This window comes from Arachis stenosperma, chromosome 6, assembly GCF_014773155.1.
Source record: "Arachis stenosperma cultivar V10309 chromosome 6, arast.V10309.gnm1.PFL2, whole genome shotgun sequence".
In the NCBI taxonomy this organism is placed as follows: Eukaryota; Viridiplantae; Streptophyta; class Magnoliopsida; order Fabales; family Fabaceae; genus Arachis; species Arachis stenosperma.
Genome location: NC_080382.1, coordinates 49,503,660 through 49,523,242, shown reverse-complemented (window position 1 = coordinate 49,523,242; position 19,583 = coordinate 49,503,660). Strand labels below are relative to the sequence as shown.

The 19,583-nt window shown below is 41.8% G+C and overlaps 1 protein-coding gene across 1 annotated transcript; it reads left to right on the top strand.

The window, feature by feature from the left end:
• The first annotated feature begins 521 nt into the window (after positions 1 to 521).
• LOC130934023 (uncharacterized) lies at positions 522 to 1,610 on the top strand. Its single transcript, XM_057863610.1, has one exon. The coding sequence runs from the start codon at positions 522 to 524 to the stop codon at positions 1,608 to 1,610; it is 1,089 nt and encodes a 362-aa protein (XP_057719593.1).
• The last annotated feature ends 17,973 nt before the right edge of the window (positions 1,611 to 19,583 follow it).

The window sequence follows — 19,583 nt, the reverse complement described above, 5'->3', positions numbered from 1 at the left end:
ACAATGCAGCTCATCAACAATTCACGCAGAGGATATATCAATACCCCCACAACAACACTTCTCATCCTTCCACCTCTAATCCCAATCTACCATCAATTGATGACAGACTCTCTAAGCTTGAAACCTTACTTGAAGAAATATGCCAAGAGATTCAAGAAAACAAGGTGTTCAAAGAGGAGGTGCGAGCCAATATTAAGAACCAGGGAGAGACCATCAAGAAGCTGGAATTCCAAGTGGGATGCTTAGCTGAGAAGTTTCCCAAACCCACTGATAGCTTCCTAAGTGACACGGAGAAAAACCCAAGAGGCGAAGCAAAGAAAGTAAGATGGGAAGATTACAAAATGGTCACTACAAGTGATCAAGAGGATGAAGACAAGCAAGGCAAACTCTCCCAACAGCCTGAAGACAACTCAACAGAGGAGGAGGATAGAGATCACCAAGAACCATAAATCTCACAACAAGAGTTGCTTAAGCTCTATGCACCATTTCCCCAACTGCTCAATGGTGCTGTGGGGAAGAGAATGTACTCAAGGTTCCTAGATTTGTTTGCATCTCTACATGTGAACATACCATTCATCAAGGCCATCCAACAAATGCCTGCATTCATCAAGTATATGAAGGAACTTCTTCCCAGGAAAAGCTCACTCAAAGGAGGCCAAACTATAGTGTTGAACAAGGAATGTAGTGCCCTTATTCAACCTGAGTTGCCTGCAAAAAGAAAAGACCTAGGGAGTTTTCACATCCCCTGTGCCATAGGAGAAACAATGTTTGATAGAGCACTCTGTGATTTGGGGGCAAGCATCAACTTACTGCCCCTATCCCTGGTAAAGAGGCTGCAGATCAATGAGATAATATCCACAGATGTGGTCATCAGACTGGCTGACAAGACTCAAAAGCAAGCAATAGGAGTGGTGGAAAATGTGTTGCTAAAGATTGGGAAATACTTTCCCCCAACAGACTTTGTCATCCTGGACATGGAAGAGAGTCACACTCACCCAATCATATTGGGAATACCCTTCCTAGCTACGGCCAGAGCACTCATAGATGTGGAAAAAGGGGAGCTAATATTGAGAATCCATGATGAACGGCTCAGCTTCCATGTCTTCAAACTCTCACAAGAAGCAGACCAAGAGCACAAGGAACCAAGCGAAGATCATAATGAGATGCTGAAGGAGGAAGCAAGCACTGAAGCACACTCCACCTATTTGGAAACCCCTTTGGTTGATAAACAAGGGAAACAGCAACTACCACAGCTCAAGGAAAAGTTGGAGGAACCTAAACCTCTAGAGGGATGTGAAGACAACATCACAACTCCCTTAGAAAAAGAAGTCATCAAGAGCAAGGCAATATCAAAGAACACAAGGAAAAAGGTACCAAGGAGGTGGAGGAACAAAAAGATCCCTACGGAAGACTTCTCTCCAGGAGATAGAGTGATCTCAGCTTACTTCCCAGATATCCCCCCTAATCTCCCCACTGTACCATATCAGTTACCTAATGTCTTCACAATCAACAGAGTTCTTTCCCTGGAACATGTAGAGATCATTGATATAACCAATGGATACAAGTCCACAGCAAGAGGGGAGGACTTCAAGCATTACCAACCACCCTGATGAGGGAGAAACGTCAAGCTAGTGACGCTAAAGAAGCGCTTCATGGGAAGCAACCCATGTTTTATATGCTTTTAGAAGATAGTGAATAAGTCAATATTTATGAATTTCAACCCAACCTTGACAAACACTTGGTGAAAACCTTCTTGTGCAGCATATAGTGAGGAACAAGTTTGGTGTTCAAAGCAAACCAAGATGCATGCTAGTTTTGGGAGCTTTGAACAAAAACCTTTCATTACAGTGCTCCAAACTAAGTTTGGTGTCACCCCATGGTGCCACCAAAATGCATATAAGGACTCACCAATAGTTAGTTAGTCAGTTGGAGTTCATAAGTAAACAATCTAATCTTTTCTTTTCTTTATTAGTTATAGCCGTAAAGGCTAAATTGTCTTTTTAAATATTATGTTTTACTTTTCTTATTTTATCTTTAGGGAAAAGAAATGGAGCATTGATAGGGATTGATTGGATGATTAAATGGGAGAGGTTCGGCCACTTCATGAAGAGAACTACACACTTGTCCCAAGAAGGAACGCATTGGAAAATGTTGCCATGCAACATTGAAGAAAGGAGACCCTTGAAGACCAAACCATTCACTCTCATTAAGTGATAATCCTTGTCCTTCCTTCATGCACAACCCCAACCGTCCATCAAGCAACCATTCTTGAAATCCACACCTTCCGTTCTATCATGATCTCCTAATATAAAGGAACCTTAGTGCAACCTCACTCCTCACATTCAAATCCCCACTCTCCACACTTCATACTTTTGGCGTGCTAAACCCCTTCATCACAATTTGTGCTAGCCAACCCATTCTTCACCTATACGTATCCTCAAATCACCTCAAAACAGCAACTCAAATTTATGGCATCATCAAGCTCAAAGAGGCAAAAGAGAAAGGAACCCATGGAGAGTGTTCCATTCGATGAGAAGAGATTCAAAAATGCCTTTCATGAACGTGAATTTGAGCGGATAAGGGTTAGAAAGATATTGCCAGAATTAATCTTCCAAATCAATGCAAATGAGTCACCACAGATTTGGGAGAAAATCGAAGAGAGAGGGTGGCAATTGCTCACAAGTCCAGAGGGGAAGATTAATGAAAACCTCATCAAAGAATTCTATGCAAATGTAGTGAGAGAAGGCAAGACCAAGGCCCCAACCTTCAAATGCTACGTGAGAGGAAAGGAGGTAGACTTCAGCCCAAATGCCATAACAAGAGCTCTTCACCTAAAATCACCTCATTTTGATGAGGTCAGCTATCAGGAAAGGATAAGTAAAAGCCCTGACAATGATGAGCTCACAAAGATAGTGACGGACATCTGTGTTATAGCAGCTGATTGGGAGAGGTACGCAGATGGGAGACCCAAGTTCATCAAGAGGGGAGACCTTAGCCCTGAAGCCAAGGGGTGGTTTGAACTCGTAAGGAGGTCCATTCTAAAAGCTGCAAATAATTTAGAGGTAAACATCAATCGAGCTACTATGGTGCATTGCTTAGTACAGGGTGGGGAGATCAATGTGCATGAACTCATCGCTGAGGGGATTCAAGATTCAGCTGAGAAGGCTGATTCAGGTGCCAGGCTCTGGTACCCTAGCACCATTCTCAGGTTGTGCAACAAGGCCAAGGTAGTATTTGAGGACAGTAATCCAGACTGGGTGAACCCAGGGAGGCCAGTTACCCTCGAGCGATTGGTCTATACCACACCTGCTCAGCAACTAAGAAGGCCACATATAGGAAAGCAAAAAGCCAAGGAAGGAACTCATCAAGAGGAATATCATCAGGAAGAATATCAACAAGAAGAGCATCATGACCCAGCTAACCTAAATATGACTCACCTTCTAAGAGCCATTGAGGATTTGGGAATGAGACAGATGGAGGGACAAGAGCAAATACTTCACATTCAGTCAAAATGGATGAGACAACAAGAAGAATGGCAGAAATAACACATGGAGCAGCAACAGGAGCAATACTCTCAACTCACTCAAGCCATCCACCAAGTTACAGAGAGGCAGGAGCGTCAAGATAAATGCCTTCAAGAACTCAACCAGCGGCAACTAGCTCAAATTAAATCATTCAATGAGTTCAATGTGCTGAATGAAGGAAGGCAGTTACATAGGGAGGAGTTCAACGTAAACACTCAGGCCAGGTTGAACTACATGTCCAGCAATATGAATCATCTACATTATGCGATTCCCACATATGATGAAGTCCAAAAAGAGTTTGTTGAACAAGAAGAAAGGAAGGTGAAACAGCAGAAGGACACACTAAAGAAGAAGATGGAAGATGCTGGCTTCTGGAAGAAACTGCTTGGGAAAGGCAAAGGAGGTGGGAGCACGAGTACTCAAGAAAAACACCAAGAGGACAAGCAAGAAGGAGAGCATGGGCAACCACATGAGTAAAAGGTGGTGGAGCTCCTTCTTTGGTCTTTCTTTTTTCATTTTAAAATAAGGAAGATCCTGTATGAAATAGAACATGCTTCCATGTTAGTTTGAACCTTTTCAATTCTGCATTTTAAGTTTTACTGCTTAGGTCTATGATTTTTAGTTTAAGTGTTACTGCATCATACCATTACTTATTGTATGCTTGTCTTTTGAATCAAATGAAAAGAGAATGTTTATGTTATAAAATACCAGAGTGGAGTTCATGATATGGAATAATTTTCTGAATCTTTGGTGTGATCATAAGTTAGCTAAGTTGGTTCAACCATAAGGTGGGGATGACAACTATCTGGCCTGAATACTATACTTTGAATATACCCGTGAGACTAAGTAAATAACAAGATCCTAATAAGAGAAAGGAAAAGAACACTTAAAGTGAAAAACAAAGGAAAAAGAATAAGCAATAAGGCTAGGCACCAATGGTTTTAATCTTGAGGCATGTGTCTGTGGTGTTCCTGTGTGAGGGATTTACTTGGATGAATAAGCTCTTAGGGGTGCCTTATCACTTGGTAACTTGGGTTAACTAACTCGGGATTATCAGCTGAAAGTCCACTATCAAGAGTAACCCTCACTACAGAGCATTTAGTAACCCAAAGAGGTGCTGGACACCAAGGTCTCAAGAAGGAAAATAAATGAACCAGATGCCTGTGGTGTGTATGTATGGGGGAGAGACTTGAGGGAGTAAGTCCTTAGGGGTGTCTCAACACTTAGCACCTTGAACCAACTGGTTCGGGAGTGTTGGCTGAAAGCTTATCTTAAAGAGTTGCCCCCTTACAGAGCACTTAGCTTGAAGAAAACAAATAAGCCCCGGAATGACAATAAAAGGATCAATAAAAGTCTCATGGGATGTAAGCAAAGTCAGTGTTTTAGGACATGATAAAGGTCTGAAAGCCAGTAATGGAATGAATTTAAGTTGCTATGCATGAAACCACCATAAAATCAGTGACATGACTTCCACAAGAATGACTCATTTCTCTTGGCATTCCCTTCATCATTCTCTTGTTCCAGTACTTGCTTAGGGACAAGCAAGCTTTAAGTTTGGTGTTGTGATGCCAGGGCATCTTGGCCAGTTTCACTGACCTTTTCTTTACTGTTTTTAAGGTAGTTTCATGCATTTCCTTAGTAAATAAGCTAGTTTTGGGTGGATATTCACTTATACCGGGATTCAAGCATACATTGTACATTTTACATGATTTCATGAAGATTTTGCATGAGTTTAGTGACAAATTGTATGTTGCATTACCCATGACTTGGACTAGAACTTTGATGCACTCTATTGCTTGATTTCAGGACCAAAGGAAGCAAGGAAAAACCACTTAGCAGTCACGTTAATCTAGTTAACGTGGCCACTAACGTGGAATGGGAGGTAACTTGCAAAGTTAATGAGAAAAGTGATTGCCAATAACGCCCTCGAAGCCATCATTGCCCACGTTAAGAGTCACGTTAACTAAGTTAACGTGAACTCTAACGTGAAGAAGGGACTTTGAGCCAACGTTAGTGACACTTAACATTATCACTAACGTTGGCCAATGATCATAAGTGGTCACGTTAGAGTCCACGTTAACTTAGTTAACGTGGCCTCTAACGCTAAAAGGGGGAAGGAAGCCAACGTTAGTGACATTCAACATTGTCACTAACGTTGGCCTAAAGTGCAATGTTCCACGTTAACCCCCACGTTAACTTGGTTAACGTGGGAACTAACGTAAGAAGCAAGGGAGGTCGACAACGTTAGTGACACCCAACATTGTCACTAACGTTGGAAGCACCCACAAAACTCCCCAGGTGCCACGTTAACTTTCACGTTAACTTAGTTAACGTGGAAGCTAACGTTGATGAGTGAAAGATGAGCCAAAGTTAGTGACACTCAACATTGTCACTAACGTTGGGGATGGCTAAGAATGGTCACGTTAGAAGCCACGTTAACCTAGTTAACGTGGATTCTAACGTGAGATATAGGGGCACATTGGAATGTTAGTGACAATGTTGAGTGTCAGTAACGTTCTCGAAGGTTGGCAAGGCCACGTTAGAAGCCACGTTAACCTAGTTAGCGTGGACTCTAACGAGAGACATAGGGGCACATTGGAACGTTAGTGACAATGTTGAGTGTCACTAACGTTCTCGAAGGTTGGCAAGGCCACGTTAGAAACCACGTTAACCTAGTTAACGTGGACTCTAACGTGAGACATAGGGGCACATTGGAACGTTAGTGACAATGTTGAGTGTCACTAACGTTCTCGAACTCATACTTTCACTAAACGTTAACACCTCTAACGTCCTAAGCTAAAGTCTCTGCCCACTTCACACTTTCTCTCTGCAAGTAAAGCCAAGCCCAAATGAAGAAGATAACTGCTTCAAACTCAAGATCCAAAGGCGCAAGACTTGAAGAATCAACTAGAAGCTGAGAAGAGTAGTATATATAGGAGTAGCTTTGAATTATTTAGAAGAGTTTTGGAAGTTGGAAAATAGCACTACTCTTTATTTTATTTTTTTTACTTTCTCTGCTCTTCCAGTTCCAGGATGTATTCTCCATCTTTGCTTTCATTTTCTAGAGCTATGAACAACTAAACCCATTTCATTGGGTTAGGGAGCTCTGTTGTAAATTGATGGATCAATACTAGTTTTCATTATTCTTCTTCTATCTTTTCTCTTGATTTTACTTGAAAGCTTTCGATCTTCATTCAATTGGGTAGTTATCTTGGAAAAGAAACTATTCAAACTTGGATCTCTTTTGAACCTTGGAAGAGGAATGAAGATATCAAGCTAGAAATGCTTTCTCATGCTAGACCAAATTGGGTTTGGATGGATATGTGACTATAATCCTCTCAACACTTGATTTGGGAAATGCATGTGGTATAATCAGTGACCACACTTCATCTCTTCTCATGAGCAATTGACCAAGAAATTGGCTATTGATCAAGATTTGAGAGATTGAATTGCAAGAAATTGTAATTCGATCAATTAAGATTGCCAAGGAGGTCAATGAATGCATTGATTGAGGAAGAGATGAAAATGAACTTGATCCGGAGAATTGCAACATCTCCTGCGCCCAATGAACTCCCCAATTCTGATCTCACCCATTCTCTTTAATTTCTGCGTTTACTTTCAAGAGCAAACACCCCATTCCCATTTACAGTTCTGCAATTTACTTTCAGTCATTTACTTTCAGCCCTTTAATTCTAGCATTTACTTTTTCTGTCATTTACATTTCTGTCATTTTATTTTCTACAAAATCTCAACCCAAATTTTGAATTCGCTCAACTAGAACATTCTTCTAACTAAAGTTGCTTGATCAATCAATCCTTGTGGGATTCGACCTCACTCTATTGTGAGTTTTTACTTGACGACAAATTCGGCACAATTGCTGAAGGAAATTTGTTGAGAGACAGTTTCCACCTGCATCACTTCCTGTCTAATCTTTGAAAGAAGGTTGCTCTTTTAATGGTCTTGTGCTTGATGCTTGGGAGTGGTTTTTGCTTGGTAGGCTTGTAATGTTTTGCTGTGTTTTCTTTTGATGAAAGCGTTTGTTGTTTTGAATTCTTTTTTAAGAAATGCGGGGATGTGATCTGTAGAGTATTTCTGGAGACCTTGCTTTGTTGCTGCCTCTAAAGGATGCCCCCGGACTTGGGTTTGAGTCTTGGGATTTTCTTTTTTGGGGTTTTATCTTCTGAGAAGTGTTGACCGAGTTGTTTTACCCTTTGTCCGAGATCTTTGTAGTAACCTTATTTTCTTTTCTTACTTGTAGGATTAGTTGGCCTCATGTCTTCTCGCAATAATATTGTAGAGATGTTGTCCAGAGTTCCCGAGGGGATGTCCGATTGGCTGGACTCCCTCGTTTTGTTGTGTGTTTCTGTTGTAGATGTGGAGTTTTGCACAGAACTGAGGAAGCGCCATAGGATTTGTGGCAACAATGCCCGTGAGGAAGATTACGAGCTTGTTGCCCCTGATTCTGACGAGAGAGTTTGCTTTCCGACTTCTGTTGAGGGAGAACGTCCCTTCTTTTATGCTTACGAATACTTTTTTAGTCAGTTGAAAGTTTCCTTTCCTTTTACTGCTTTTGAAACCGACCTGTTATGGTCGTGTAACATTGCTCCGTCCCAGCTTCATCCGAATTCCTGGGGTTTTATTAAAATTTTTCAACTTCTTTGCCGGGAGTTGGACATAACACCTTCTGAAACTCTTTTCCTTTATTTTTTTGTCTCGGCCAAACCCGGAGGTTCCTCCAAAAAGAAAGCTTCCTGGGTTTCTTTCAGATCGGCCCAGGGGCATAAAGTTTTTTCCATGTATGATGAGTCATTTAAAGATTTTAAGAACTACTTCTTTCGAGTCCGTGCTATTGGGGGGTCCGCCCCTTTTTTCTCGATGAAAATGATGAGCCTGCTTTTCCTCTAGAGTGGCAAAAGAATGTAAGAGTGCCACGTTACACATGGGAAATGCTTAGTGAGGTTGAGCGGGCCTTTGTAGTTGTTCTTGAAGATTTATGGGGGAAGCCTCCCCATCTGGATACGAAGAGATTTTTGAGCAATCCATCTTTGGTTCGGGCTGCTTTGGGTACTGTCTGCTTTATTTTTATGCTTGCTTTCCGAGCTTTTTCTTCTTCTATGTTGTAATTTGTCTTTTGTGGTTGATTTTGTGTTCTTCAGGGATGTCAAAAAATAATGATTCTATGAAGGCCTTCAAGAAGGCGAAGAAGGCAACTGCTGCTTTAAACATCTCGGCCAAGGCGGCCGGAGAGGGATCTTCCCAGGTTCTAGTTAAACCTCCTGTACCTAGCTCTCCTGGGCCGAGGAAAGTAATTTCTATTCCTCGGGTTCGTTTGGTCGATCCTCCACAATCTTCTGCTGCGGATCCTGGTGCCCCTCCTAGTAAGAAACAAAAGACATCCGAGCCTTTCAACCTGGATGCCCCAGATTTTGATGCTATCGAGTTTGTTGACCAGCAAATTGCCCCCTATGGTAGGCTTATTATGGACGACGTTTCTCTTCCTCAGCATCTGAATTTTATCACTAAAAATAGTGTGAAGATGGCTCATATGGGTGCGGCTATATTTCGAACAGTTCAGGGGATTCCGATTCATGCCACAAAATCCTTTATGGAAGAGGCCAAGTCAGAATTTGATCGAATCAAGGGTCTGAAGGAGGAGTTGAAGGTGAAGTTGGCGAAGGTGGAGAAGGAGCTGGAGGGTGAGAAGGCTAGTTCTATTGCCTTGGCTGCTTCTTTGAAGCTGGCCGAAGACATGGCATTGAAACATAAGGACAGCTATGTATCGGCTTATAGGGAATTGATGCATCTTCGGGAGGATTTGGAAACAGCTCGGGTTAATTATGGTGAGCTTCAGGGTCACCTTGTGGGTAGCGTAACTGCTGCCTCCGAGAACCTGATGGAGCAGTTTTGGGTTGTTGCTCCTGATGCCGACCTGACTCTCATCAGCTTGGACAATATCGTGAGAGATGGTAAGATTGTCCCTGATGACCAGGATGATGATGAGACTGATCCTCCCCCAGTGCCTTCTCTTAAGGTGTCGACCTCCTCTGTTCCCTCCGTTACATCTGATCCGGAATGCCAGATTCTGAACCAGGAGGATAGAACCGTAGATGCTGTGCCCCTTCAGACTCGCCCTCCTTCTCCCCGTATTAATGCTGTTGGGAAGGCTCCCGATCTTAGCTGATCTTTTTTTTCTGCCTTTTTTGTGTAAATAGCCCGGCTTGTGGGCTTTTGAACTTGTTTTTGTGGATGATGTTTTATTGACTTGTCTATACTCTAGTTGCTGCCTTTAGCAACTTTATTTTGAAAACAAAATAGCTTTTCTGAGGCTGATTTTGGTGGCCTCTTTGAAGCTTTATCATACCATGCTTTCATTGTGCTCTAGTAGGGTGTCTGTCGGAATCTTGTTGCTTGGCCTTTTTAGATTGCTTTCGCATTTTGTTTGTAGCTTGGCTCCTTGTGACTTGTGGGGGGTCCAACTTGTTTTTCGGTTTCCTTGCTTTGTTTTGTGTTTTTAGCGCCTTATGACCAATTTCTTTATGTTGGTCCCCTTTCAAAAGTTATTTTTGTGATCCTCTTTTTTGGGCCTTTACCTGGTCTCTTTCAGGGATTACTTTTACAACTTGTTTTGTAGGAAACCGACTTCGTTAGGTCGGTCTCTCCTAAGTAGTTTTTGTAATCCTCTTTTTTGGACCTTTGGTAGGTCCCTTTTCAGAGGTTATGTTGATAACTTTTTAATGGTAGGAGTCCGACTTGGTTATGTCGGTCTCCTTTAAGTTATTTTTTGTAGTCCTCTTTCTTGGATCTTTGTCAGATCTCTTTCAGGGACTACTTGTATAACTTTTTAATGGTAGGAGTCCGACTTGGTTATGTCGGTCTCCTTTAAGTTATTTTTTGTAGTCCTCTTTCTTGGATCTTTGTCACATCTCTTTCAGGGACTACTTGTATAACATTTTAGTGGTAGGAGTCTGACTTGGTTATGTCGGTCTGCTTTAAGTTATTTTTTGTAGTCCTCTTTCTTGGATCTTTGTCAGATCTCTTTCAAGGACTACTTGTATAACTTTTTGTTTTGGGCTGACTTTGTTATGTCAGACCCTTCTAAGTTAAAGTAATCCTCTTTAATAGGGTTGGCCAGACCTCTTTCCAGGGTTTACTTATAACTTGGGTTGACTTGGTCCGACTTCCGAAAGTCGGCCAGTCTTTAAGTTATTATATTAGCTATCCGTAAGACCTCGTCAGGTTCTTTTTTGGATTGCTTTCGATAACTTCTTACATTATTCTGTGTTCATCTTTGCCGATTTGTAGAAAATGGTTGGCATCTCGTTTGGGTGAATCGCGTTTTCACCTTTATTGGACGGTTATCTTTATCGTGGTCACGCAGTGAATTTGTTTTTCACTTTCTGCCGACCTGTTGCTTTATAATCGGACGATGAATACTTCAGATTAATGCGTCTTGGAATCTTGTAGAATATCTTAGTAAACTTTATTTAAAGAAAAATGCAAATATATACATGTGGGAATTTTCTCATCCCTTTAAGTCGGGTATGATCTAGGTCTCGACCTGGTGCCTCATTAAAAAACTTTTTCAGGAAAAAGAGTGCATCCATTTAGTGAGATCTTTTACCTTTTCTAACTTTAGTACCTTCTTAGGTTGCAGGCGTGCCATGACCGGGGAAGCTCTCGTCCATCAAGCTCGGATAGTCTGTAGTAGCCCTTCCCAAGTACTTCGATGACTCGGTATGGTCCTTTCTAGTTTGCTGCCAGCTTCCCTTCTCCAGGTCGAGTTATTCCAATATCATTTCGGATTAGGATGAGATCATTCCCTACAAAACTTCTCGGTACTACCTTTTGATTATATCTGGAAGCCATTCGGCGCTTTAGAGCTTCTTCCCTGATCCGAGCTCTTTCTTGGATTTTGGGTAACAAGTCGAGCTCTTCTCTCTGAAGTTGGGAGTTTGCTCCCTCATTGTAGTGAACTACTCTAGGCGACCCTTCCTCAGTCTCTACTGGAATCATCGCCTCTATTCCGTATGTTAATCGAAAGGGGAATTCCTTCGTGGTGGAATGTGGCGTTGTTGGATATTCTGATAGGACTTGTGGAAGCTCCTCCGCCCAGGCTCCCTTTGCGTCTTGTAATCTTCATTTTAATCCGGCCAATATGACTTTGTTAGCCACTTCGGCTTGTCCATTGGCTTGTGGATGCTCAACGGAGGTGTACTGGTGCTTTATATTCAAGTCAGCTACTAGTTTTCTAAAGCCTGCATCTGTAAATTGAGTGCCATTGTCTGTGGTTATTGAATATGGAACCCCGAACCTTGTGACAATATTTCTATATAAGAATTTCTGGCTTCTCTGAGCAGTGGCATTGGCTAGGGGCTCTGCCTCGATCCACTTTGTAAACTAATTTACCCCTACTATAAGGAATTTAACTTGTCCTGATCCCTATGGGAAGGGGCCGAGAAGATTGAGTCCCCATTTTGCAAACGGCCAAGGCGAGGTCACGCTACTGAACTCTTCTGTCGGGGCGATGTGAAAGTTGGCATGTTTCTGACATGGTGGACACGTCTTCATGAATTCTGTAGCTTCTTTCTGTTGTGTTGGCCAATAAAATTCCGCCCGGAGTACTTTTTTGGCAAGAGCTCGTGCTCCGAGATGATTGCCACAAATGCCACCGTGTATTTCTTCTAGCACTTCCCTTGTGTTGGAGGTCGGCACGCATTTTAGTAAAGGTGTTGAGATTCCTCTTTTGTACAGGATGTTGTTTATAATGGTGTAGTATTGTGCCTCCTTTGTTAACCTCTTTGCCTCCTTTTCTTCTGTGGGGAGCGTTCCTGTTTTGAGGTAGTTGATTATGGGGGTCATCCATCCTTGGTCCTGACTTGTTATTGTCAGGACTTTTTCTTCTTCCGAGATTGACAGGTTTTGCAACATTTCCTGGATGAGGCTCCTATTGTTGCCCCCTGGTTTGGTGCTGGCTAGTTTTGAGAGTACATCAGCTCGGGCATTTTGTTCGCGGGGTATGTGGCAGATTTTATACTCCCCGATTTGTCCGAGCTATTCCTTGGTTTTATCCAAATATTTTTTCATGGTGGGATCTTTGGCTTGGTAGCTCCCTGTTATTTGTGATGTGATTACTTGTGAATCACTGTAAATGTTGAGTTTTTGAGCTCCGACTTCTTTAGCCAGCTTCAAACCAGCTAATAATACTTTATATTCTGCCTGGTTGTTCGAGGCTGGGAACCCGAACTTGAGGGAGAGCTCAACTTGGGTTCCTTGGTCGCTTTCTATTATCACGCCTGCGCTACTTCCAGTTTTATTTGAAGAGCCGTCCACGTAAAGATTCCATTCTATGGGGGTTCCTAGGGCATCTGGGAATCCTGCGATAAAGTCGGCCAGATACTGTGATTTGATGGCCGTCTGAGCTTCATATTGGAGGTCAAACTCTGACAACTCGACTGCCCATTGTAGAATTCTGCCTGCCAGATCTGTTTTCTGCAATATTCCTTTATGGGCTGGTTAGTTCGAACCTTAATGGTGTGAACCTGGAAGTATGGACGGAGTCGTCGAGATGTTAGAATGAGGGTATAAGCAAATTTTTCTATTTTCTGGTAGTTCAGCTCGGATCCCTGTAGCGCTTTGCTAATGAAGTTGACGGGTTGTTGCCCATGTTTGTCTTCCCTGACTAGTGCTAAGGCTATTGCCTGGCTCCCTACTGCGAGATATAATACGAGCGGTTCTCCTTTTCGTGCCTGAGATAGGATGGGTGGCCGTCCTAAGAACTCCTTGAAGTCTCGGAAGGCTTGCTCACATTCTGTCGTCCATTCGAACTGTTTTCCCTTTCTTAAAGTAGTATAGAAGGGAAGAGATCTTATCGCAGCTCCTGCTAAGAATCGGGATAGAGCGGCCAACCTCCCATTGAGTTGTTGTACTTCTTTGACACAGATTGGGCTCTTCATGTTGAGTATGGCTTGACATTTGTCTGGATTTGCTTCAATTCCCTTTTGTGTGAGCATGAATCCTAAGAATTTGCCTGCTTCTACTGCGAAGGTGCATTTTGCAGGATTGAGTCGCATGTTATGTTTCCTTATAGTGTAAAACACTTGAATCAGGTCGGATAATAATGTATCTTCGTTTTGTGTCTTTATCAACATGTCGTCTAAATAAACTTCCATGATTTTTCCGATGTGATCTGAGAAAACTTTATTCATTAACCTTTGATAAGTAGCTCCTGCATTCTTAAGACCGAAAGGCATCACGATATAGCAGTAGTTTGCTTTCGGTGTTAGGAATGAGGTCTTTTCTTGATCTGGTGGATACATGGGGATTTGGTTGTACCCCGAATATGCGTCCATGAACGAAAGATACTTATATCCTGATGAAGCGTCTACTAGAGCGTCGATGCTTGGGAGTGGATAAGGGTCTTTTGGGCAGGCTTTGTTGAGGTCGGTGTAGTCGGTGCACATTCGCCACTTCCCATTTGACTTTTTCACCAAGACGACGTTTGCTAGCCATAGTGGGTATTTAACTTCCCTTATGAACCCTGTCTCCAGTAGTGCTTTTACTTGTTCTTCTACAGCCTGAGATCGTTCTGGTCCAAGTTTTCTTCGTCTTTGTTGTACCGGTCGGGATCCCGGGTAGACTGCCAACTTGTGGCTCATTAGTTCGGGGTCTATGCCCGGCATGTCGGCAGCTTTCCATGCGAAGAGATCAACATTATCTCGTAGAAACTGTATCAGCGACTCTTTTGCGTCTCCTTTCAGGATCGTGCCAATATTAGTTGTTTTATCCGAGGTGTCTCCATTCTGGACTCTTTCTACTTCTCCTTCGGGTCGTGGTCGGAGTTCTTCTTATCTCTGGACTCCACCGAGTTCGATTGTGTGGAACTCTCTTCCTTCACCTCGGAGGTTTAGACTTTCGTTATAGCAGCGACGCGCCATCTTTTGGTCTGCTTTTATTGTAGCTATCCCTTCTGAAGTCGGGAATTTCATACATAGATGTGGGGTTGAAACTATTGCGCCGAGTTGATTTAACGTTGTCCGACCTATCAGGGCATTGTAGGCTGAGCTTACGTCGACCACGATGTAGTCTATATTGAGTGTTCTGGATTGGTTCCCCTTCCCGAAGGTTGTATGCAGCGATACGTATCCCAGCGGTTGAACTGGGGTATCTCCAAGTCCGAACATGCTGTTCGGGTATGCTCTTAGCTCTTTTTCTTCTAAGCCGAGCTTGTCGAAGGCCATTGTGAATAGGATGTCGGCAGAGCTTCCTTGGTCAATTAGTGTGCGGTGGAGGTTGGCGTTTGCTAATATGATCGTAATGACCATGGGGTCGTCGTGTCCCGAGATGATTCCGGATGCATCTTCCTTGGTAAACGTGATTGCCGGGATGTCCGGCGCCTCCTGCTTTCCTTCGACATGGTACACTTCTTTGAGGTGTCGCTTGCGGGATGATTTGGAGATTCCTCCCCCAGCAAATCTGCCGTGTATCACGTGGATGTGTCTTTCCGATGTGCGAGGTGATCGTTCAGATCGTCCGACATCCTCATCCCTTCTCCTTTTCCTTGGTTCTTCGTCCCGATTCGCCAATAACCGATCTAGTTTTCCTTCCCTTACTAATTTCTCTATGACGTTTTTCAAGTCAAAGCATTCGTTGGTGGAATGCCCTTGAAGTCGGTGATATTCACAGTGTTTATTCCGATTTCCTCCTCCTCTTTTGCCTTTAAGTGGCCGAGCTGCAGGAATTTTCTCCGTATGGCAGACTTCTTTGAAAACATCTACCAACGATACCCTAAGAGGAGTGTAGTTATGATATTTTTTGATTTTCTCTTCGGAGCGATCTTCCTTTTTCTTCGATTCTTTATCTCAGTAGGCAGAACCGGACCTTGAGGCTTCGCCAAGTCGAGAATTTTCCTCCATGTTGATGAACTTCTGCGCCCGTTCTTGTACTTCGTCTATGGATGTTGGGTATCTCTTTGATATAGATTGGCTAAATGGTCCTTCTCACAGGCCATTTATGAGGCCCATAATGGCAGCTTCTGTTGGTAAACTTTGTATGTCCATGCATGTTTTGTTGAATCTTTCCATGTAGTTGCGAAGGCTCTCTCGATCTCCTTGCTTGATCCCTAGTAGGCTAGGTGCGTGTTTGGCTTTGTCTTTTTGTATGGAGAATCGGGCCAGGAACTTTTTGGCCAGGTCGTCGAAACTCGAGATGGATTTTGGGGGTAGGTTGTCAAACCATTTAATGGCTGTCTTGGTGAGAGTTGTTGGAAAGGCTTTGCAGCGAACTGCATCTGAGGCATCAGTGAGGTATATTCTACTTCTGAAGTTGCTGAGATGATGGTTGGGGTCCGAGGTGCCGTCATATAGAATCATCTCCGGAAGTTTGAAATTGTTTGGAATTTTGGTCTTCATAATTTCTCTAGTGAATGGATCTTGGTCTTTCTGAGAGCTATCCTCTGTGGATGGTTGAGTAGATTTAGTTTTGAGATCAGCTTCGAGTTTTATAAGCTTATCTTCTAATTCTCAGCGCCGCCTTATCCCCCGACGTAGATCTTCTTCTTTTTCACGTTGATGTTGGGCTTCTTTCTCAAGTTACTCCAATCGACTTTGAAGCGCTTCTATTACTCCTGGATTTGATGAATTTTTGTCTCCGTTGGGTTCCGGAGTATGTTTGTGTATAGTATCCGCGTTTTTATGCGGTGTTCTGTATTCCAAACCTGAATCGTGGTCGTTGTCATGGTCATCCGCCATGTTGATGGAATGACTTCCAGATTCCCCGGCAACGGCGCCAATGTTCCGGGGGTTATCTAAAACTGTAGGTCGATCTCGGTCGAGATCTTCTGTGTTGGTCAGAGCCGACGTGTCTGGCAGGTGTATAGCGGCCGGAGCTGGTGTGTCCGACTTGTTGGACTTGGTGATGGTGCTGATCTTTCGTCCCCGGAGGGTGGGGGGTACCTGCAAGGGACTCCGATGCTTAAGTTAGCAAGGGTATTAAGTAGGTATTGAGTAGAATCAGAATATGAGTTATACCTGGGTGCTCCAGTGTATTTATAATGGTGAGATGTGGCCTCCCGCGGATAAGATAAGTTAGTTATCTTATCTTATCTTTAAGTGAGGTCATCTTTAAGGGAACCGCCATTATCTCAATGGGCTTGGACTGCCCTTGGATTTGGGGCGCGTTCCTCTATTTGGGCCCTTCGTTTGGGCTTTCCTGTGACTTGGCCAAGCTCTTTGAGGAGAGGTCGGGTTGTCCTGACCTGAAGTAGTCAGTCGCTTTGTCTGCAGAACATCCCGGGTCGGACAGCTCGACCCAGGGTATGAACAAGGACCTTGTTTCAGTAAAAAAACTGAGAGTGGCCTTAGATAGATCAGAGACTGTGGTTGCTATGTCAGAAGGACTCTACTCAGAATTCTCTGTCTGTTGCTGAGAAGATGATGGAAAAGGCTTCCTATTGCCAAACCTATTTCTCCCACCATTATTACTATTTAAGCCTTGTTGAGGCTTCTATTGATCCTTCTATGAGAAATTTGGGTGATTTCTCCATGAAGGATTATAGGTGTTTCCATAGGCTTCTCCTTCAGAAGGGGCTTCTTTAGTACTGCAGGATGCAGCTTGCAATCCATTCAGATTCTGAGAAATCATATTGACTTCCTAAGTCAATATTTTGTTCTAAGCCAATATGGCATTCAGAGTATCAATTTCAAGAACTCATTTCTTCTGAGTCATCCCATTATTCACAGGATTTCTTTCAAAAGTGTACATGAACTGGTTATTTACAACCATCTCAATGAGTTCCTGGGCTTCTACAGGCATTTTAGATGAAGAGATCCACCAGCAGAATGGTCTAATGACATCTTGGATAATTCAGACAGACCATCATAGAATATAGATATGAGGTTCCATTCAAGAAGCATGTCAGAAGGGCACCTTTTGGTTAATTGCTTGTATCTTTTCCAAACTTCATAGAAGGATTCACCTTCCTTCTGTTTGAAGGTTTGGACTTCCACAATAAGCTTGCTAATCTTTTGAGGTGGAAAGAATTTGGTCAAGAAAGCATTGACCAACTTGTCCCAAGAGTTCAGGCTTTCTCAAGGTTGTGAGTCTAACCATATCCTAGCTCTATCTCTTACAGCAAAAGGGAAAAGCAGAAGTCTGTAGACCTCGGGATCAATTCCATTGGTCTTAACAGTATCACAGATCTGCAAGAATTCAGCTAAGAACTGATGAAGATCTTTTGTTGGAAGTCCATGAAACTTGCAATTCTGCTGCATTAGAGAAACTAATCGAGGTTTAAGCTCAAAGTTGTTTTCTCCAATAGTAGGAATTGAGATGCTTCTTCCATAGAAGTTGGAAGTTAGTGCAGTGTAGTCACCAAGCATCTTCCTTGCATCTCTAGCATTGTTGTTGGGTTCGGCTGCCATGTTTGCTTCTATTTCAAAATTTTCTGTAAGGTCCTCTCCGAAGTGTTGTGCTTTAGCTTCTCTTAGCTTCCTTTTCAGAGTCCTTTCAGGTTTAGGATCATCTTCAACAAGAATATTTTTATCCTTGTTCCTACTTATATGAAAAAGAAGAGAACAAAAGAGTAGTAGAATCCTCTATATCACGGTATAGAGATTCTTTTATGTGAGTATAAGAATAGAAGAAGAAAAGAATGAGAAGAGGGAGGAGAAAAGCAAATTCAAACAGAGAAGAGAGAGAGGTTCGAATTATGAGTGGAAGAGAAGTGTTAGCAAATAAATAGAAGGAGATGATAGAGAGAGAGTATTCGAATTTTAATTTGAAATAAAAGAAAAATAATTTGGTTTTTATTTAATTAATTAAGTTAGAATTCAAAATCTTGAAACAGAATTAAAATAAAGTTAGAATTTAAAACAATTAAAAAGAGTTTTGAAAGAGTGGTTGGTTGTTTTCGAAAATTATAAGTGAAAAAGTAGTTAGGTGGTTTTGAAAAAAATAAGAAAAGTAATTTTTTTTAAATTAAAACAAACAAGTCATGTGGGTAGTTGAAAAAGATTTGAAAATAATTTGAAAATATAGGAAGTTAGGAAAAGATTTTGAAATTGAAATTTTAAAAAGAAATGAGTGAAATTTATTTTGAAAAAGAGTTGAAAGAGAAATTAAAAAGGTTTGATTTTTAAAACTAAAGTTGATGACTTGACTAACAAGAAACTAAAAGATATGATTCTAAAATTCAAAGATTGAACCTTTCTTTACAAGAAGGTAACAAACTTGAAATTTTGAATCAAAGCATTAATTGTTAGCAAGGATTTTTGAAAATGTGAAATGAAATTAAGAAAAGGATTTTTGAAAAATTAGTATGAATGTTATGAATTAAAACATGATAAAATTATGTAGAAAATTTTCATAGATAAACATGATATGAAAAAGATCACATTTTGAACATTTTTATGCAGAAAATTATGAATTAAAACATGATAATTCGAAAAAATTTGAATCGGGAACGAACTTACATCCCTTGTGTCATCCTGGCATTAAACGCCCACTTGTCTGCCATTTTGGGTGTTTAACGCCTAGCCAGATACCCTGGCTGGCGTTAAACGCCAGGAATCCTTCTTTACTGGGCGTTTTTCTGAATGCCCAGAATGCCTCCTTATTGGCATTTTGACGCCAGTGAGCTCTTCTTCTCTGTGATTCCTCTGTTTTGACTTTTGAATTTTTAATGAGTGACGAGAAAAACACAAAATGAAACAAAACATGAAACTTTTAAAATAAAAACAAGTAATGCATGCAAGAACACTTTGAATGTCAAGATGAACACCAAGAACACTTTGAAGATCATGATGTACATCAATAACCTATTTTTGAAAGTTTTTGAGAAGAGAAAGACATGCAAGACACCAAACTTAGAAATTTTGAATGTTTAGACACTATGACTTTGAAAATGCACAAGAAAAGCATGAAAAGACACAAAGCAAGAAAATTTAAAGATCAAACCGGGAAAATCATCAGGAACAACATGAAGATCAAAGAAGAACACAATGCATGAATTTTTGAAAATTTAAGATTGCCGGCTTGAAGCAAGTTATGGTCATCTTGTACATC

What these genes read in the sequence shown, in the direction of transcription:
- LOC130934023 (XM_057863610.1), top strand. Translation starts at nt 522, where the DNA reads ATGTACTCAAGGTTCCTAGATTTGTTTGCATCTCTACATGTGAACATA.